The 16,850-nt window shown below is 31.2% G+C and overlaps 8 protein-coding genes across 8 annotated transcripts, besides 1 other annotated feature; 6 read left to right on the top strand and 2 right to left on the bottom strand. All coding sequences in view use genetic code 12, as the record gives it.

Annotated features, from left to right (window-relative positions):
* Positions 1-1,131: 1,131 nt before the first annotated feature.
* On the top strand, positions 1,132-1,515 carry CD36_81350 (oleate-induced peroxisomal protein, putative; the record flags this gene model as incomplete). Its single annotated transcript, XM_002419035.1, has 1 exon — positions 1,132-1,515. One exon carries the CDS (start codon positions 1,132-1,134, stop codon positions 1,513-1,515), a length of 384 nt encoding a protein of 127 aa, XP_002419080.1.
* Positions 1,516-2,694: 1,179 nt separating this feature from the next.
* On the top strand, positions 2,695-3,537 carry ALI1 (NADH-ubiquinone oxidoreductase subunit, mitochondrial precursor, putative; the record flags this gene model as incomplete). The annotated part of the gene is made up of 1 exon (XM_002419034.1): positions 2,695-3,537. One exon carries the CDS (start codon positions 2,695-2,697, stop codon positions 3,535-3,537), a length of 843 nt encoding a protein of 280 aa, XP_002419079.1.
* Positions 3,538-3,570: 33 nt separating this feature from the next.
* On the bottom strand, positions 3,571-4,779 carry CD36_81330 (EH domain-containing protein, putative; the record flags this gene model as incomplete). Its single annotated transcript, XM_002419033.1, has 1 exon — positions 3,571-4,779. One exon carries the CDS (start codon positions 4,777-4,779, stop codon positions 3,571-3,573), a length of 1,209 nt encoding a protein of 402 aa, XP_002419078.1.
* A 1,190-nt stretch (positions 4,780-5,969) lies between these two features.
* On the top strand, positions 5,970-9,314 carry CD36_81320 (ARF guanine-nucleotide exchange factor, putative; the record flags this gene model as incomplete). The annotated part of the gene is made up of 1 exon (XM_002419032.1): positions 5,970-9,314. The coding sequence occupies one exon, from the start codon at positions 5,970-5,972 to the stop codon at positions 9,312-9,314; it is 3,345 nt and encodes a 1,114-aa protein (XP_002419077.1).
* Positions 9,315-9,642: 328 nt separating this feature from the next.
* Positions 9,643-11,397: a mobile genetic element.
* On the bottom strand, positions 9,883-11,070 carry CD36_81310 (similar to retrotransposon tca3 polyprotein; the record flags this gene model as incomplete). Its single annotated transcript, XM_002419031.1, has 1 exon — positions 9,883-11,070. One exon carries the CDS (start codon positions 11,068-11,070, stop codon positions 9,883-9,885), a length of 1,188 nt encoding a protein of 395 aa, XP_002419076.1.
* Positions 11,398-11,885: 488 nt separating the features above from the next.
* CD36_81300 (conserved hypothetical protein) lies at positions 11,886-12,800 on the top strand (the record flags this gene model as incomplete). Its single annotated transcript, XM_002419030.1, has 1 exon — positions 11,886-12,800. One exon carries the CDS (start codon positions 11,886-11,888, stop codon positions 12,798-12,800), a length of 915 nt encoding a protein of 304 aa, XP_002419075.1.
* An 878-nt stretch (positions 12,801-13,678) lies between these two features.
* Positions 13,679-15,463, top strand: CD36_81290 (transcription factor involved in iron utilization, putative; the record flags this gene model as incomplete). The annotated part of the gene is made up of 1 exon (XM_002419029.1): positions 13,679-15,463. One exon carries the CDS (start codon positions 13,679-13,681, stop codon positions 15,461-15,463), a length of 1,785 nt encoding a protein of 594 aa, XP_002419074.1.
* A 445-nt stretch (positions 15,464-15,908) lies between these two features.
* On the top strand, positions 15,909-16,721 carry URA3 (orotidine 5'-phosphate decarboxylase, putative; the record flags this gene model as incomplete). Its single annotated transcript, XM_002419028.1, has 1 exon — positions 15,909-16,721. One exon carries the CDS (start codon positions 15,909-15,911, stop codon positions 16,719-16,721), a length of 813 nt encoding a protein of 270 aa, XP_002419073.1.
* Positions 16,722-16,850: the final 129 nt, after the last annotated feature.

Genomic DNA, 16,850 nt, shown 5'->3' with positions numbered 1-16,850 from the left:
ATTCCTATTAAAGTTCTAGTTTATTTTGCAACCCTATTTTTTTTTTTTTCAAACTGTTACATGAATGGGTATATTACTTGTTTATAACTATAGAAAAAAATCTCAAGCACTTGTTACTAGGAAAGCATATCAAAGTAGTATCAGCAATTCAAAGGAGGGCATGGCTAGTTAAGTTATAGGCTAGTGTGTATCTTCACACACGATATCAAACAAGAATCCTAAGTCTGTGGGTGGTGATAGTGGTAGTTACTAAGTGTAGAAATATTGTTGATTTGTTGTTGTTAATTCATTTATTATCATCCGAGGCCCCTTAACAATGTACGGAGTATATATGAAATGAAAATCGAGAAATTTATTACTTCATTAGGAAAATGTCACATGAAATTTTTAACTTCACAAAATTAATGGTTGGTTGGTTGGTTGTTATTATTATTTTTGTGCGTGTGCGTAGGACAAATGTGGAGGTGGAGGAGGTGAAAAAACAAATGAGAGACGGAGGGGGGGGAAGGAAGAGAACGGTAGCTGGTTAGTTGTCACAAAATGTACAGTGCGGATAACTCCAATGTATATCTAATTTGGTTGGGAGTTTCCTGTATATAAACCTATATCAATCAAGTTGGATAGAACTCAAACCTGAACGGCAAGGACAGTCTCTACATAAGTATTCGTTTTATTTATTGATTGTATAGACAATATAGCTATAGCAAGACTAAAAATAATCAAAGGAGAAAACAGAAAGCAAGAAAAAGGAATAAAGGCAAGATATATGTTGGGGTAAAAGAAAGGGAAACTAAAAAAAAAAAAAAGCAACCGATGATCAACTACAACTACTAACTACTAATTATTACATACTATTTTCTTCCTTTCTTTTTTTTTTTTTTTTTGAACAAAATTACACTAAACCACTACTTTCTTTTTTCATATGATTTGGATAAATTTAATTGATAATGGAATTGGAATTGGAATTGAACTAAATCTCTAAGTCTATATAAATATCAATTTAAATCCTCCCCCAGAAAATTGTTAACTTTCATTTTTATCTCCCTTTTCCTTTTTTTATTAATCAATTAAAGGATTCTTGAAGAATATTTAATTTTATACACCACATAATTATCACACATATATATAAAAATGTCAGTCGAAGTTGATGGATTTAATGCTTCTGCTTTATTCAAAGAATTAAATGAAGGTTTACAAGATAAAAGCAAGGCTCAAGAAGCTATCAAAGGTGTCAATGCCGTTATTATCATTACTTTAAAGAATAAAGAAGGTAAAGATCAAAGTTGGGTTTTAGATTTGAAAAAAGAAGGTACTTTAACTAAAGTTGATGGATCAATTCCAAAAGGTGATGTTCAATTACTTTTAAAAGATGCTGATTTTGTTAAATTGGCTAATGGTAAAGCTAATGGTCAAAAATTATTTATGAATGGTAAATTGAAAGTTAAAGGTAACATGATGAAAGCTACTGCCATTGAATCTGTCTTTAAAAAATTAGACCCAAGACCAAAATTGTAAGAGTGTATAGAAAAGGGAAGGAAAAATTGGTTCCAATTGTTATTGTTGTTGGATCTTTTATGTTTTTTAACCCTTAAATACGAAATGATATGAAAATAACTATATAATATATATTACTATATTTATTGAGTTTTGGTTATTCAAGGAATGTAGAGTTAACATATTGGAAGGGTTTTTATAACTGAATCATAGTTCATTCAAACTCCTTCTGTTGATGATTTGTCTTCTTTGGATGTTTAACTTCTGGTACGTCCTGTTACCTGTAAAAAAAGAACTATCTCGTAACAGGACAATACTAAAAAGATTGAAGGGACTTTTTTTTAAAGACTTGATGTTTCTTTAATTATATCCTACTGGAAACAATAAAGGAATGGTGATCATGTAAAAATGGGGGGTCCCAGTAGATATTAGTTGCACTTTCCTAAAAATACTGACAAACCGAGCCCCCTCCAAATTGTTCGAATATGTTAACAATTTTTTAATTGACAGGATAGTAGGAAGAAAAGGATATTTTCAACAATTTGATCTATTAAAGATTTGCCATTTAAGACACCTTATGGTCTATGATTAACAAATCGATCATAACTCTCATATCTGGTGAGTATAACGACACCAGTAGGTTAACTTATGGTAGGAATTTCGATAAAACAGGATACCCATAGAAATAATCTTATATATAACCTATGTAAATCATCTTCGTACATAGGGTAATGAAATATGAAATTGGTGTTTTATTCGAATATTGTTTAGTGTTGGTTCACACACTACCAATTTTTCTTTCTCAATGTTTGGAAAGTTGAGCCAATTGTATTGCAAGAGTTTCAAACCAAAATATAATGAGAGAGAGAATGAGAAAGAAAAATTTCAATATTCCCTCTCTTCTGGATAATAAACAACATAGAGACAGAATAACTTTCTTTTTGGTGACAATATCACACAGTATAGAGTTTTTGTTTCAATTTTCATTAAATTCTAAAATCAAAAACAAAAAGGAAAGGAAAGGAAAAGATCCATAAATAATTTACATCACAATTCCCTCTTTTTCAACCCAATCCAATCCAATCAACTTATCCATCTATTCATTACTTTCTTATAATATAGCATTACGTTTTTTTTTTTTAACTTCCCTTCATTTTCCATACATATATATATATATATACATCTCATATTTTCAAAATCATGATGATATCAAGAACATTACTTAAAAGATCCTTACCAACAGTTCAATTTTTAAGACCATTTACTAGATCAACCATTATTAGATCAGCTCATGAAGAAGATTTAGTAAATTTGAATGAATTACCTAGAAAAAAATCATTAGAAGAAAATTATGTTCCATTAATTAATCCTACTGAAAAATATAAAATTCAAATTGAAGAATTACATAAATTTGGTACTTATATTATGGCATGTTTACCTAAATATATTCAACAATTTTCTGTTTGGAAAGATGAATTAACTATTTATGTTGCTCCAACAGCAATTTTACCAACAATGTTATTTTTAAAAAATAATACTTCATGTCAATTTAAACAAGTTCTGGATATTACTGCCGCTGATTATCCTTCAAGAACTAATAGATTTGATGTGGTATATAATTTATTATCAGTAAGACATAATTCAAGAATTAGAGTTAAAACTTATGCTAATGAAACTACTCCAGTCCCATCAATTACTCCATATTTTAATGGAGCTAATTGGTTTGAAAGAGAAACTTATGATTTATTTGGAATTTTTTTTGAAGGTCATCCTGATTTAAGAAGAATTTTAACTGATTATGGATTTGAAGGTCATCCATTAAGAAAAGATTTCCCAACTACTGGTTATACTGAAGTTAGATATGATGAAGAAAAGAAAAGAATTATTTATGAACCATTAGAATTAACTCAAGCTTGGAGAAATTTTACCGTTGGTAGTTCAGTTTGGGAACCAGTTGGTGAAGGTAAAGATTTCACTCCACAATCATTTAAATTACCTACTCCTGAACCAGAACCTGAAAAAGAATCTGATGAAAAGAAATAATCAAATTTATATTATATTATCAATAGTAACTATTTATTTTAATGATTCAATTTGTTGATTTAATTTTAATAATTCTTGATTCTTTGTAGTTAAATATTCTTGTAATGTATTGACTTGATTTTGAATTTCTTCAATGTCTTGTTTTATTGATGATAAATCTGTGGAATTGTTGCTGTTGTTTTTCGTGGAGGCGGTAGAATTTAATTGATCTTGTTTATATTTTAGTAATTGTTCAAATTCATATTTAATTAACATATCATTATCACCATTAGTATTATTATTATTATTATTATGTTTATGGTTTATAGTATCATTTTGTACTTTATCTAACAATTTTTCTAAATCTTGTAATTCTCGTCTTAATCTAACTTCTTCCCAATCAGTACCTTGAGTAGCTGAAAAATCAGTACCTTTTTCATTTCTACCATTATTAATAATTGTATTTTGTCCACCACCAATTTTATTAAGATAATTTTCAGCAAATGATTTTTTCCCAATTTCTGTAGTTGTAGAAATTGATGGTTTTACTTGAGCCAGTAAATCATAATTTGGTACTTCTTTTGAAAAAGTTGCTCTTAAGCTAGCAGGTACTCCACGAGGAATTCTTTTACCATTTTCTCGTTGATTTAAAATATGTAAAAAAATTAATGTTTGATCTTTATCTATAGTTTCAAATGATTTAGGATTAATTAAATTCCAAGCCGATGATATTTCACTATTAGGAACATTAGTTAATCCATTATATAATTCATTTAAACTTGAATATTTGATTCTACCAAATGAATCACATTTAGAATCATAAATTTTTTCATAAATTGATTTATCTGTAGGTGAAATATACCAATCAAAATCATTACTCAATTTATCATCATCATCTAGATCATCATCTATTCCATCATTGCCAAAATTATTATTACCTTGATTAACTGCTTTATTGGCTTGAATAATGGCTGATTTACTAGCAGGAATTAACCATGAAGGTAATTCTGATGGAACATTAGGTAATTTCCCATTAATTACATCAAATATTAATCTCATAATAATACAAAATTCTTCAAAATCTAATTTCCCATCATTATCAATATCACTTAATTCCCAAATTGCTGATAATTGTTGTTGTGGTAATTGAGAATTTTTCAAAACTGAACTCAATTGATCTCCAGTTAACTTATTATTTTCAGGTTTTAAACTTTGGAAAATTTGCCAATATTTTTTAATTTCTGATTCTTCTAAACGTGGCATTTTATGAACAAGGCGGGGGGGAGGGGAGGGGTGAAGGTACTGAAATGTATAAATAAATAAAGAGTTGTGCTTTTGGTTTTTGAAGGTGGGTCTTGTGTTAGTTGTCCCGTTAATTTTTCTCTCTCAACAACTTTGGGAGGTTTGTCGACTGAGGGAAGAAAAAGAAAAAGGGCGCACACAAATTGAATATTGAGAATACAGAACCATGGAAAAGGTGGTAGCACCGGCGTTACACAATTATAGTTAATAAATTGTGCCTATATAACATAGACTAAGGGTAATCAAAGTCCCGAGCTATTATAAAATATGCAAAGGTGTTATGCTTCTTCATATAGATTTATTTGAGCATTAGTATGTAGATAATAAGTAATTCTATGTTGCTAATATTTTTCTTTAGAGATTCTTAACAAATTTACAACAAAATTAAACAAGACACTTAAACTGGTTTAATAGATCATCCAACATTGATCTTAAATACTTTGCTACAATTAACTAAATATAAAAGTTTTACAACAACAGAGATAGTTTACAATGATACTTATTTTAATTATAACTTATAGTTGATCACGTGACTGAAACCCACATGACCATCATACCCAAATATAGTTTGCACTACTTTGAAACTCCCTATACATCAAGAGAGTCTAGATAAAATTGAAAAGTGAATCCATAGTTGCTTGAAAGAAATAGATTTCCATTTTAGGCAAGTATGTATGTGAGTTAATGATTAATTTGATTTTGTAACATAAGAACAATTTACTTAAGGAGGAGGAGGAGGAAATTTGAAATGAACAGCAAAGAGAGAAGAAGAAGAAGGAAAAAAAAAAAAAAAAAAATTTCACATCTTTGATTACATAATCAACATACTATTATTTATTTATTAACCCTCAATCAACAAAAAGGAAAAAAAAAAATAACAACCAACAAATATATTATTATTATCATTATACCAAAAAAAAATAATACAAGAACTCTCTTTCTTCAAGAACATTGCTACACTTTTTATCAATTCACTTCTAAAAGAAAGCAGAAGAGACAAGGGAAGATTTATAGAAACAATTTCTTACAAGTTAGAAGTATAGAGAACTTTCCTTCCTCCCACCCCTTTCATTTTACTACAATTGGAACTTAAAGATAAATTGATCCCAATCATCAACATTGACAGAGATCATAAACAGTACACCACAGTTATGGAAATATCTAAACCTCCTACTCCACTAAATATTGTTGGGAAACCACCACTTAGAAATGCCAATGTACATCATCACAAGACAGCTTTGGTTAGTGTTGATCCCATTACTCTAGCAATTAACGAATGCATGATTATGGCATCAGCTATGAGGAAACTGAATCGATGGGCACAAGGTGGTGCAGCAGCATTGTTTTCATCAGGTGATATATTTGGTGATGATGATGATGATGATGATGATGAGCAAGTAGAGGAAGTGGAAGAGGACAACGACGGCGACACAGGAGAAGAAGAAGGAGGAGTAGTAAAAGGGGAGCAAAATGGTTCATCAAATAATTTGGGTATCAAAGCAACTAATCTTGATCGTCCTAATGCTAGTACAAATGTTGCAGTTTCTCCTCGCAAATCTTCTACTACTCAAGGCAATCCTCTACTTGCATCATTTTTACAATTGAAATCAATATTAATTGACACCAAGAACATTTATGATATTGATAGTTTAACATTATTACAACCTTTTTTAATGGTCATAAAATCATCATCAACTTCAGGATATATTACTGAATTGGCATTAAATACCATTTCAAAATTTTTAAATTATGACATTATATCTTTCAAATCGAAAAACTTACAAACATCATTAATTCAAATAATTTCATCTTTAACTCATTGTCGTTTTGAAGCTGCCGATCAAAATTCCGATGATGCTGTTTTATTAAAAGTGTTGCGATTATTAGAACGAATTATTGAAGATGAATTATCAAGTTTATTACCTAATGATGTTGTTTCAGAAGTTGTTCAAACTTGTTTATCATTAGCATGTAATAAAAAGAGAAGTGAAGTTTTACGAAGAGCAGCAGAAATGTCAATGGATTCAATGACAGTTGAAATTTTCAGTAAATTAAAAGATGTTGATCCAGAATTAGATAATGGTGATGATTTGCAAACTAATTTCTCTGATACGATATTACCTGAAGATAGAATAGGTGGTACTGATGCTCCAACAGAAATAAATAGTCCAAGAAATCTGATTTCTGGGAAAGAAAATATTTTAATGGAAGACAACGATGAAGATAAATCAGAAGAAAATCAGAAAAAACAAGAAACCCTCCCACAAGAACCCAAGGAAAAGCTGGTTGATGAAACAAAAGATATTAAACAGAAAGAGGAAACACATGTTGAAACCTCATCTATAGTGGATAATTCAGAGAAATCGGAATTTGATGTATATTCCAATGAGGAGCCTTATGGAATTATTTGTATTAATGAATTCTTGGGGATTTTAGTATCAATGATTTCTCCTTCAAATCAATATCAACATATGGAAAGTACTCGAGTTTTTGCATTATCTTTAATAAATACTGCCATAGAAGTTGCTGGAATTGAAATTCCTAAACATCCTTCTTTATTGAATCTAGTCACTGATCCTATTTCCAAACATGTTTTACTGATTATAACTACCACTGAATCCCCAGCACTTTTACGAGCTTCATTAAAATTGTTTACTACTATCACGATAGTTTTAGATCAACATTTTAAACCACAATTTGAATTATCAATATCATTGATATTTCAATCGATTCTCCCACAATCAGAAATACAAATGAAAGGATCGTCACATATGTCATTTAGAAATCCAATTTCTAAAGAAATTTTGATTGAATCATTAAGTTTATTATGGATAAGATCACCAAGTTTTTTCACCAATTTATTTATTGATTATGATTGTGATTTTGAAAAATCCGATTTAGCAATCAATATATTACAATATTTGTGTCGATTATCATTACCAGAATCAGCTTTTATGACTACAGATAATGTTCCCCCTTTATGTTTAGAAGGAGTACTTTCATTCATTTCTGGAATAAATGAAAGAAGTAAAAAATTTAAAGAAACCAAACAAAATAATGATCTTGTTGAAAAAAGGAAACAAAAAATTGCTTTTATTCAATGTACAGAATTATTTAATGAAAACCCTAAACAGGGGGTTAAACAATTGGCAATTGATGGATTTATTAAAGATGCTAATGATTTGAAAGAAGTTGCCAATTTTTTATTTTCTAAATCAGGTAGATTGAATAAAAAAGTTTTAGGTGAATTTTTAGCTAAACCTAGTAATTCAGAATTATTTGGTCATTTTATTGATTTATTTGATTTCCATGATATTAGAGTAGATGAAGCTTTACGAGTTTTATTGAAAACATTTAGATTACCTGGTGAATCTCAACAAATTGAAAGAGTTGTGGAAAGATTTGCTGAAAGATATGTTGAATGTCAGGCTCAAGGTCGCATTAATCCAGATAAGTCTACTAGTGTTGAAACTGAAGTGGTTTCTCCTGATAAGGATTCAGTTTTCATATTATCTTATTCGATAATCATGTTAAATACCGATCTTCATAATCCTCAAGTTAAGAAACAAATGGCATTAGATGAATATAGAAGAAATCTTCGTGGTGTTTATAATGGACAAGATTTTCCTGAATGGTATCTTTCAAAAATATATTTCTCCATTAAAAGTAGAGAAATCATTATGCCTGAAGAACATCATGGTACTGATAAATGGTTTGATGATATTTGGAACAATATTGTTGTTACAACAAGTTCTATACAAACATTTAGTGATATCAAAATTGAAGAAGTTGATAAAGTATTACTTTCACTGGTTTTCCCTCAAATAATATCAACTATATTTCATATTTTCCATCATGCTAGAGAAGATCAAGTTATTACTACATTAATTGGTTATGTTTATAAATTAACTCAAATTTGTTTAAAATTTGAATTACATTCAGAAATTAGAAAAATTGTTGATAAATTAATCAAATTCACTACTTTAACTCATACACCTAAAAAACCAAATGAAATTTTAATTACTGAAGTGAAATTAGATAATAAAACTGCAATTTATGTTAGTGATTATGCTTGTTCATTTGGTCGTGATTTTAAAGCTCAATTATCAACGGTGGTATTATTTAAAATCATCAAGAAAAATAATCTTAAATTGAAACATTGGGATAAAATCGTGGAAATTATTGAAAAATTATATCAATATTCATTGATTTTTGATGAGAATATACCCAGTAATGATAAGGATACTAAAGAAGATAATGATGAAACCACTTCTGGTGAAAGTGACAATTCAATATTGAAATTGTTATCATCAAAAGATATTAAAAAATTACCAATTAAAAGAATAACTAATGATCTGTTTCTTTCAATATTGAAAAATTTGATTGATAATCAACCTACTGAAGAAGAAATTCAATCAACTTTAGCAGCAATGGATTGTATTAAATCATTAGATATCCCTAATGTATTAAGAATTATTGCTGAATCCAAGAAATAGGTTAAATTGTTTTCTAGTACTTCATTTCAATAAAACATATAATCTATTGTATTATATTTGTAAATCTTGTAATAATAGAAATTGTACATTTAGTGGAGACGCTCCTTATTTACTTTTAATAACTGTAATAACCAGTAATCAAACCTCAACCAAAAAAACCATGGAATGGGAGGCTGTTTAGAAGGTACAAGTAGCTGGGTTCGTCACTAATGATCGCTCATCCAAGTAAAATAATATTGAGCTATTCTTTTGACATTGACTTAGCCACTTGTAATCGCTTCTTAACAATGATCAGTAAAAGTACTACCCATTACTCAGAAAAAGGTTCTGAAGTATTCCTAGGTTTTATTACTTAGATATTACGACGGATAATATGTGTTGCTCTAACTTTCTATAGATTCGAAGCTAATTATCAGTATGTAATAATTGAAAATAATAAAATATGGATTGTCTTTCAAAAGAGAAGTAGTATATAATAGAGAATAATAAATTAGCAATTATAAAGGATTCCTCGAACTCTCTGAGTTGAATTCAAAAGGACTGCACATAAAATATTGCAGATCCTGTTTTACAACATCACTCTCTCTCTCTCATAAAATTGAGGATGTGTCATCACAGCGTCAATTTTTACGGGTTTTCTATTCTTCATAATATCCGACAACATTATTACCCGTACCTTAATCTCATCGAACATTTTACCTAATACACGATGTTCGATTTCTTGCATGGATTTTTGAAAGTTTGATAAAGCCGTGATTGGAGAATCTTCAAGAGCAAAAGCAGGTTTTAACATGTCATGGTGATAAGTTCCCTTTTCCCTTTTTCCATTTCGAGAAATGATATAGCTATTGTTATTTCGAACTTCTTCAATAAGGAAAGGACCATCGAAATTATATTGATTCTTGGCCAGTTTCTTTCGTCTACGATATACCCATTGGCCTTTTTGAAAATTAGCTGGAATACCAAATGGAGCACTCATCATTTTTTGATAAGCCATTTTTTGAGTTTTAGCATCGTTATGCTTATCCACACTCTTCCCTTTAACGACAAGCTCGTGTAAACGAAGCATGGCGACTTCTTCAATAAATTCGGCTTCAGGTGGCAGAGGGGGAAAAGCTTGGACCATGAACGTTGGCATAACCCTCCGAATTTGGGCAGCAATTTCACGTGGGGAGACTGGGGAAGGTTCGTCCTCATAAGGTTCAAAACCAAACTCATTAGGAGGTGCACCATAAGCCTGAGATGGCGGTGGGCCAAAAGCATGGTCAGCAGTTGGAGGAACATTCCATTGACCTGGAGGAGCATCATTATCATGACCAAAGGTTGGATTGGAACGTTGTTTCTCCATTTTGGCAGCCAATTCATCAACCTTTTGAGCAGTGGCTTGAATAAATTCAGCTTGAGCGTCAACATGCTCATCAACATGGTCGAATTTTTCCTGGGCTCCCTCGACAATACGTTTGGCTTGTTCATCCAAAACGTTTTCTCTCTCACGGTTGACGGCAATAGCTTCAGCTTGAGCAGCATTGGTCTCATTGATAACCTTATAGATTTGGTTAGTGATAGTTTCGCTTTGCTGTTTGAACATTTCCATCACTTGTTGACGAAATTCCGCAAATTGGTCAGCAGTAACAAACATTTGGGCTTCAGGACCTTGATCAATAGTTTGTCCAGCAGCTTGTTCAGCAGCAGATGAAGTGGTAGCTGGGGTTTCAGGAACAGATTCCTGTTCTTGTTTCTTCTGGTTTCTAGCCATGACGGTAGGTTGCAGAAATTCGCTTAAAGTTTAAAGTTTCTCTTAACGTTGATAATAAAGTTCCAGAAAATTAATTTTATGAAGTATTCCTAGGTTTTATTACTTAGATATTACGACGGATAATATGTGTTGCTCTAACTTTCTATAGATTCGAAGCTAATTATCAGTATGTAATAATTGAAAATAATAAAATATGGATTGTCTTTCAAAAGAGAAGTAGTATATAATAGAGAATAATAAATTAGCAATTATAAAGGATTCGTCGAACTCTCTGAGTTGAATTCAAAAGGACTGCACATAAAATATTGCAGATCCTGTTTTACAACAGTTCTAATAAGAAATTAAAAATAGATTAGTAGTGCTAACTTTATCTCTCTCTGCATTATTTGGTTCCCCCATCCCGCCATGAAAAACGAACGTTCGATTGGCTATACCATAAACAGCAAACCAAAGCATAAAGACAATTTGTAAATCCTCCACAAAAGATAGAGCACTACCAATTTAATACATTATACATAACCCACTTGAACCTGAAAATAGCCAATGACCTTAACAAGCCACCAAATTACGAACAATTTCATCATCCTTTTTGTATCATGAGTTTCTCAAAAATGTAATGCAGTTTTAGCATCACAATAGAAGAATTGATATACCCACCGTCCCCTCGCCCACTTGTAGTTTCTATTGTAGGTGAGGAGGGAGTTAATTATGAATAAGTATAAATATCCAACTAAATCTAACCAAAAGTAAAAAAAGCCAAGACAGTTTCCTACTAATATCTCTCAAACATTATTGTATATCAAGATATATTAATCATGTTGCGTACTAATAATTTGCTTATATTGCTGGTTTTTTCATTTTTAATCATCAATGTTAAACTGGATCTTGGTGGACCATGTTATTCAGTATCAAGTATGGAAGGTCAAGCTTGTGGAGTTGGTGTTCATCCAGTAACTCAAATTATGACTGATTGCTTATGTCATATTCCAGGGTATTGGGAACAATATAATAGATGTGCAGAATTAATAGCTGGTGAACATAATGAACCAGTCAATGGTGCTGAAGTTTGTTCACGGGCCCTGGAATATGCAGCCAATCCTGCAGGGTTTACTGGTAATAAAAACTTTTTTGAAGGTAGTACGACAATATTGGATCTTGTCATGTTTGCATTCCCAACTTATTCACCAGGAGTAACTAATTTTCTTGATTCGAGTTCCAATGACTTGACTACTACTAATTCTGATGAAATCAATTCTCTGCTTACAACAGATGAAAGCGTTCCTTCTTTCAGCAGCAACTATATTGAAATACCCCTGGAAACTTCAGTAGAGGCGTCTATTACTATTCAACCATCAACAATTGAAATTTCAGAAACCACCCCAGTTGAAAGTTCAGAATTTTCATCTATAATCAGTTCCCTGCCATTACCAATAGTTTCTGAGAGTGGGGTCTTAAATTCTACTCAAATTGTTTCCACACCAGTAGTAATCATTTCCCCTACCCCTCAACCATCTTTAGAGACAACCTCCTCACAAAGCAGTGTTCCTGATATCGCAAATACTAGTTCAACAACAACTGACACCACCGCAGTTGATGAAACAACTATAAACAATCCATCATCAGTAGCTTTACCAACTACAATTGAAACAGCTGTTTTTGAAGGTGGTGCCATGGGATATCCATCAATTTCAATCGCCATTGGTCTTGTATTGATTGTGTACCTTATTTAGAATTAATCAGTAATATGTAACATTGTGTATTTTGTATATGAACTATAAAGTTCACATTTGCAAAGCTTTGATCGATTCCTTTCACAAGTTATTGTGACTCAAATGTAGTATCAATATTAATAGTCTTCTTTTTTTTGAAGTTGGTTGTAAAAAGAAAGAAAAAGGATTTTTAGTTTGTTGAAAGTAGAACTGACAACCAATCCTCTATAACAAATTCAAAACTATGAACAAAACCCTCCAAATTTAATTCTATACAGCCAACTTTTACTTATACGTGGAAGTTCATTCCACTCCACATTCCACATTCCCAATACTATTCATTCGTTTATTAACGACACAAAAGCTACTTTCTTTCTCCCTTCCTGGTACACCCTCATTCACCTCAAAATTCTCGACAAAACTTGCATTTTGAATTTCACCAATTCACCTGATCCTCAAATATAATTTGACAAAAATAGAAATTAACCTCCAATAATAATAATAATAATAAGTCAATCAATTACGCGGAAAACTATTAAACACGTATAAAACATACATACATTTTGAAAACAATAATAAAATAAGCCCTTTATTCGTCGTCTAATTTAACATATTTCGAAAAGCACGACCTTTTTTGAACATGTTGTATTTCCACAACTTAAGAACTTAATATCAACAAGTTTAAATAACACAATTTGTCCCGCCCATTGTTCTTTTTTGTCAGAATAATATAAAATAAAAAACAGATTTCAATATCTTTTTAATATTCTTGATTTAAATAAAATTAGAAAAAAAAAAAAGAGCATACCTTTTAACTCTTTGGAGTTGAAAGTTATACATTGTTAATATATTATATCAACCTTTTCCACTTTTTTTTTTAAAAAAAAGAAAGAATCATCATGTTGGATAAATTAAATCGGAAACAATCAAAAGAAAGAATTGTTACTAAGATCCCAACTTCCAGGACTACCCAAATAGATAAAAATCAATTAGAGAATACTCCCAAAGATAATGAATCAAATCATGCTAATAGAGGAATTCATCCTGATGAAAGTTATACTTCAGACACTTCATTTGCACCAACAGTGCTTTCTTTGATTGAAGATGGGACTCTCACCCGATCATCAACAAATCGTCAACGGCATGGTAAAACATCATTCAAGAGTTTTTTCAGAACTATGAGTTTAAAAGTCAATTCAAAGACAAGAAACAAGGAACGGAAAACTCAAGAAGAACTAGCAGCAGAAAAAGCACTTGCTGAACTAAGAAACCTTCCTCGTAATCCTCTTGATCTTGAATTGAATGAACTTCATGTCGCACTGAATTTTAACGAAGTGAGAAAACTTATTGACGATATATTTATTGATGAAAATCAGGATGCTGCTTCTAGGGCAATTAGAATTAGTACACAAAACAAAAGTTTTAGTTCTATGGAAAAACCTTATGGTTTAACAAAGATAAAGAGTTTACAAACTGAGGATGATTATAGTCTACCTATAACCTCGTTTATTATAGAAACTCTAGAAGAAAATTCAATCAATATTGAACCTTCACAACATGATAATGCAACTACCAACACTGATATTTTGATTGAGGCAGAGGACGAGAAGGAGGAAGAAGAAGAGGAAGAAGAAATTTTGAATTATGATGACCTTGATGTTATTAGTGATAATATGAATGAAACTGATCCCGGATCCTCCATAAGCACCAGCAATGATATGATGAGTACTACCAATGCCACTGAAAATGGGCCAATTATTGTAGGGGGCAGCACTGAAAGAATCGATACAACTAACATAGACAAAAGAAAACTTGTTGTTGTCAATAGCACACCTAACGACAACGACTACTATGCAACGAATGACATAAATGCTAACTTTATTACGCCTAGACCTTCTAATGAAAGTGTTGAAACTCTTGCTGGCGTTTATAAAGATTATGAGGCTACAGATACGACCAACACAAATGCGGATGCAACCGAGGCTGCTGATATCAATGCCGAGACTTCCAATGCTATTGATACAACAACTAATACTACCAATGAAGCAATTGCCAATGCTGACACCACTAATACTGGAAATGCTAGCGAAGTTATGATTGACACGACAACAAGCACTACTGATAATGACGAAGAAGAAATTGAAAAGACCACAGATTCCAATATGGCTACCAATGATAATGTTTCTGATAAAATAGCAAATACAGATGTGGAATCTTCTAGTGATAATAGTTTTGATGCTACTACAGCTAACACAACCAATACTAACAATTTCAATAACATTGAAGTAAACACAGAAGTTACCAACACCACAGTTGATAATACCACTAGTGCCAAGTTTGATAGTACTGATATCAGTACTACTACTGCTACTGCTATTCCTACTGCTGTTGATGGAATCCCTATTGCTGATGAAATAACCAACACTGCGAACTCCAATCGAATTTCTACTGCCACTGTCGATAGTTTTGTCGGGAAGACTGGTGAGAATTATGAATCCTTCATTACCAATGCTGGTAAAGACTTCAATGACAATAATGCAAATTTGAAAACACCGACAGACAATTCTACAACAGCAAATTTACAGTCTGGTGCTTCAATTAAAAAATCTAATACTAAAACTGGATCTTCAGAACAAAATCCATTTCAAAAAAAACTTATGAATTATTTAAACAGTTTGAATTGAAAGTAATCAAATGTATTGTGGACAAGATACTGACATGGATTGATTTTGATGACATAAAACAAACAAGGGCTGGTACTACTACTTTATTAATTTTTTTTATTAGTTGATTTTCATTTAATAATAAATATTATCTTAAATCGTAGATTTTAAAAACTGTTGTAAATCTCTATTGATTATAAACACTAATATCATGCTATAAATAAATCATTCCTTCCAAGTATCTCACGTGACCAGTCCCAAAACCAATTTTTTTTGCAATCCAGATTCCTGCATATTATACAGAGATAACAATTTTGGAATGAAAAAAAAAAAAAATCTTTCTTCTCCTCCTTCCTCCCGCTTTCAAAATGAACAAAAAGCATCATCATTCTTTTGAACCATTTGATCAATCGGTTACCACCCTCTATAGACCACTTTTTTTTTTGAAATCTAGGAAATAAGAGAGATGACAGTCAACACCAAAACTTATAGTGCGAGAGCAGAGACTCATGCTTCACCAGTAGCACAACGATTATTTCGATTAATGGAACTGAAAAAAACCAATTTATGTGCTTCAATTGATGTCGATACCACCAAAGAATTTCTTGAATTAATTGATAAATTAGGTCCCTATGTATGTTTAATCAAGACTCATATTGATATAATTAATGATTTTTCTTATGAATCTACCATTGAACCATTATTAGAACTTTCACGTAAACATCAATTTATGATTTTTGAAGATAGGAAATTTGCTGATATTGGTAATACAGTAAAGAAACAATATATTGGAGGAGTTTATAAAATTAGTAGTTGGGCTGATATTACTAATGCTCATGGTGTTACTGGGAATGGAGTAGTTGAAGGATTAAAACAAGGAGCTAAAGAAACCACTACCGACCAAGAACCAAGAGGGTTATTGATGTTAGCAGAATTATCATCAGTCGGATCATTAGCATACGGAGAATATTCTCAAAAAACTGTTGAAATTGCCAAATCAGATAAAGAATTTGTTATTGGATTTATTGCTCAGCGTGATATGGGAGGTCAAGAAGAAGGGTTTGATTGGATTATTATGACTCCTGGAGTTGGATTAGATGATAAAGGTGATGGCTTGGGACAACAATATAGAACTGTTAATGAAGTTGTTAGTACTGGAACTGATATTATTATTGTTGGTAGAGGATTATTTGGTAAAGGAAGAGATCCAGAAGTTGAAGGTAAAAGATATAGAGATGCTGGCTGGAATGCTTATTTGAAAAAGACTGGCCAATTATGAATGTAAATGGAGGGGAGGGGCTAATTTATTAGATTTGTATATATGTATAATAAATAAATAAGTTAAATAAATAAGGGGTGGGTAATTCTTACTATTTACAATCGAAGGTGGTACTTCAATATAATGGAA

Source organism: Candida dubliniensis, chromosome 3, assembly GCF_000026945.1.
Source record: "Candida dubliniensis CD36 chromosome 3, complete sequence".
Taxonomy (NCBI): domain Eukaryota; kingdom Fungi; phylum Ascomycota; class Pichiomycetes; order Serinales; family Debaryomycetaceae; genus Candida; species Candida dubliniensis.
This window is presented reverse-complemented; position numbering and strand designations above follow the sequence as displayed.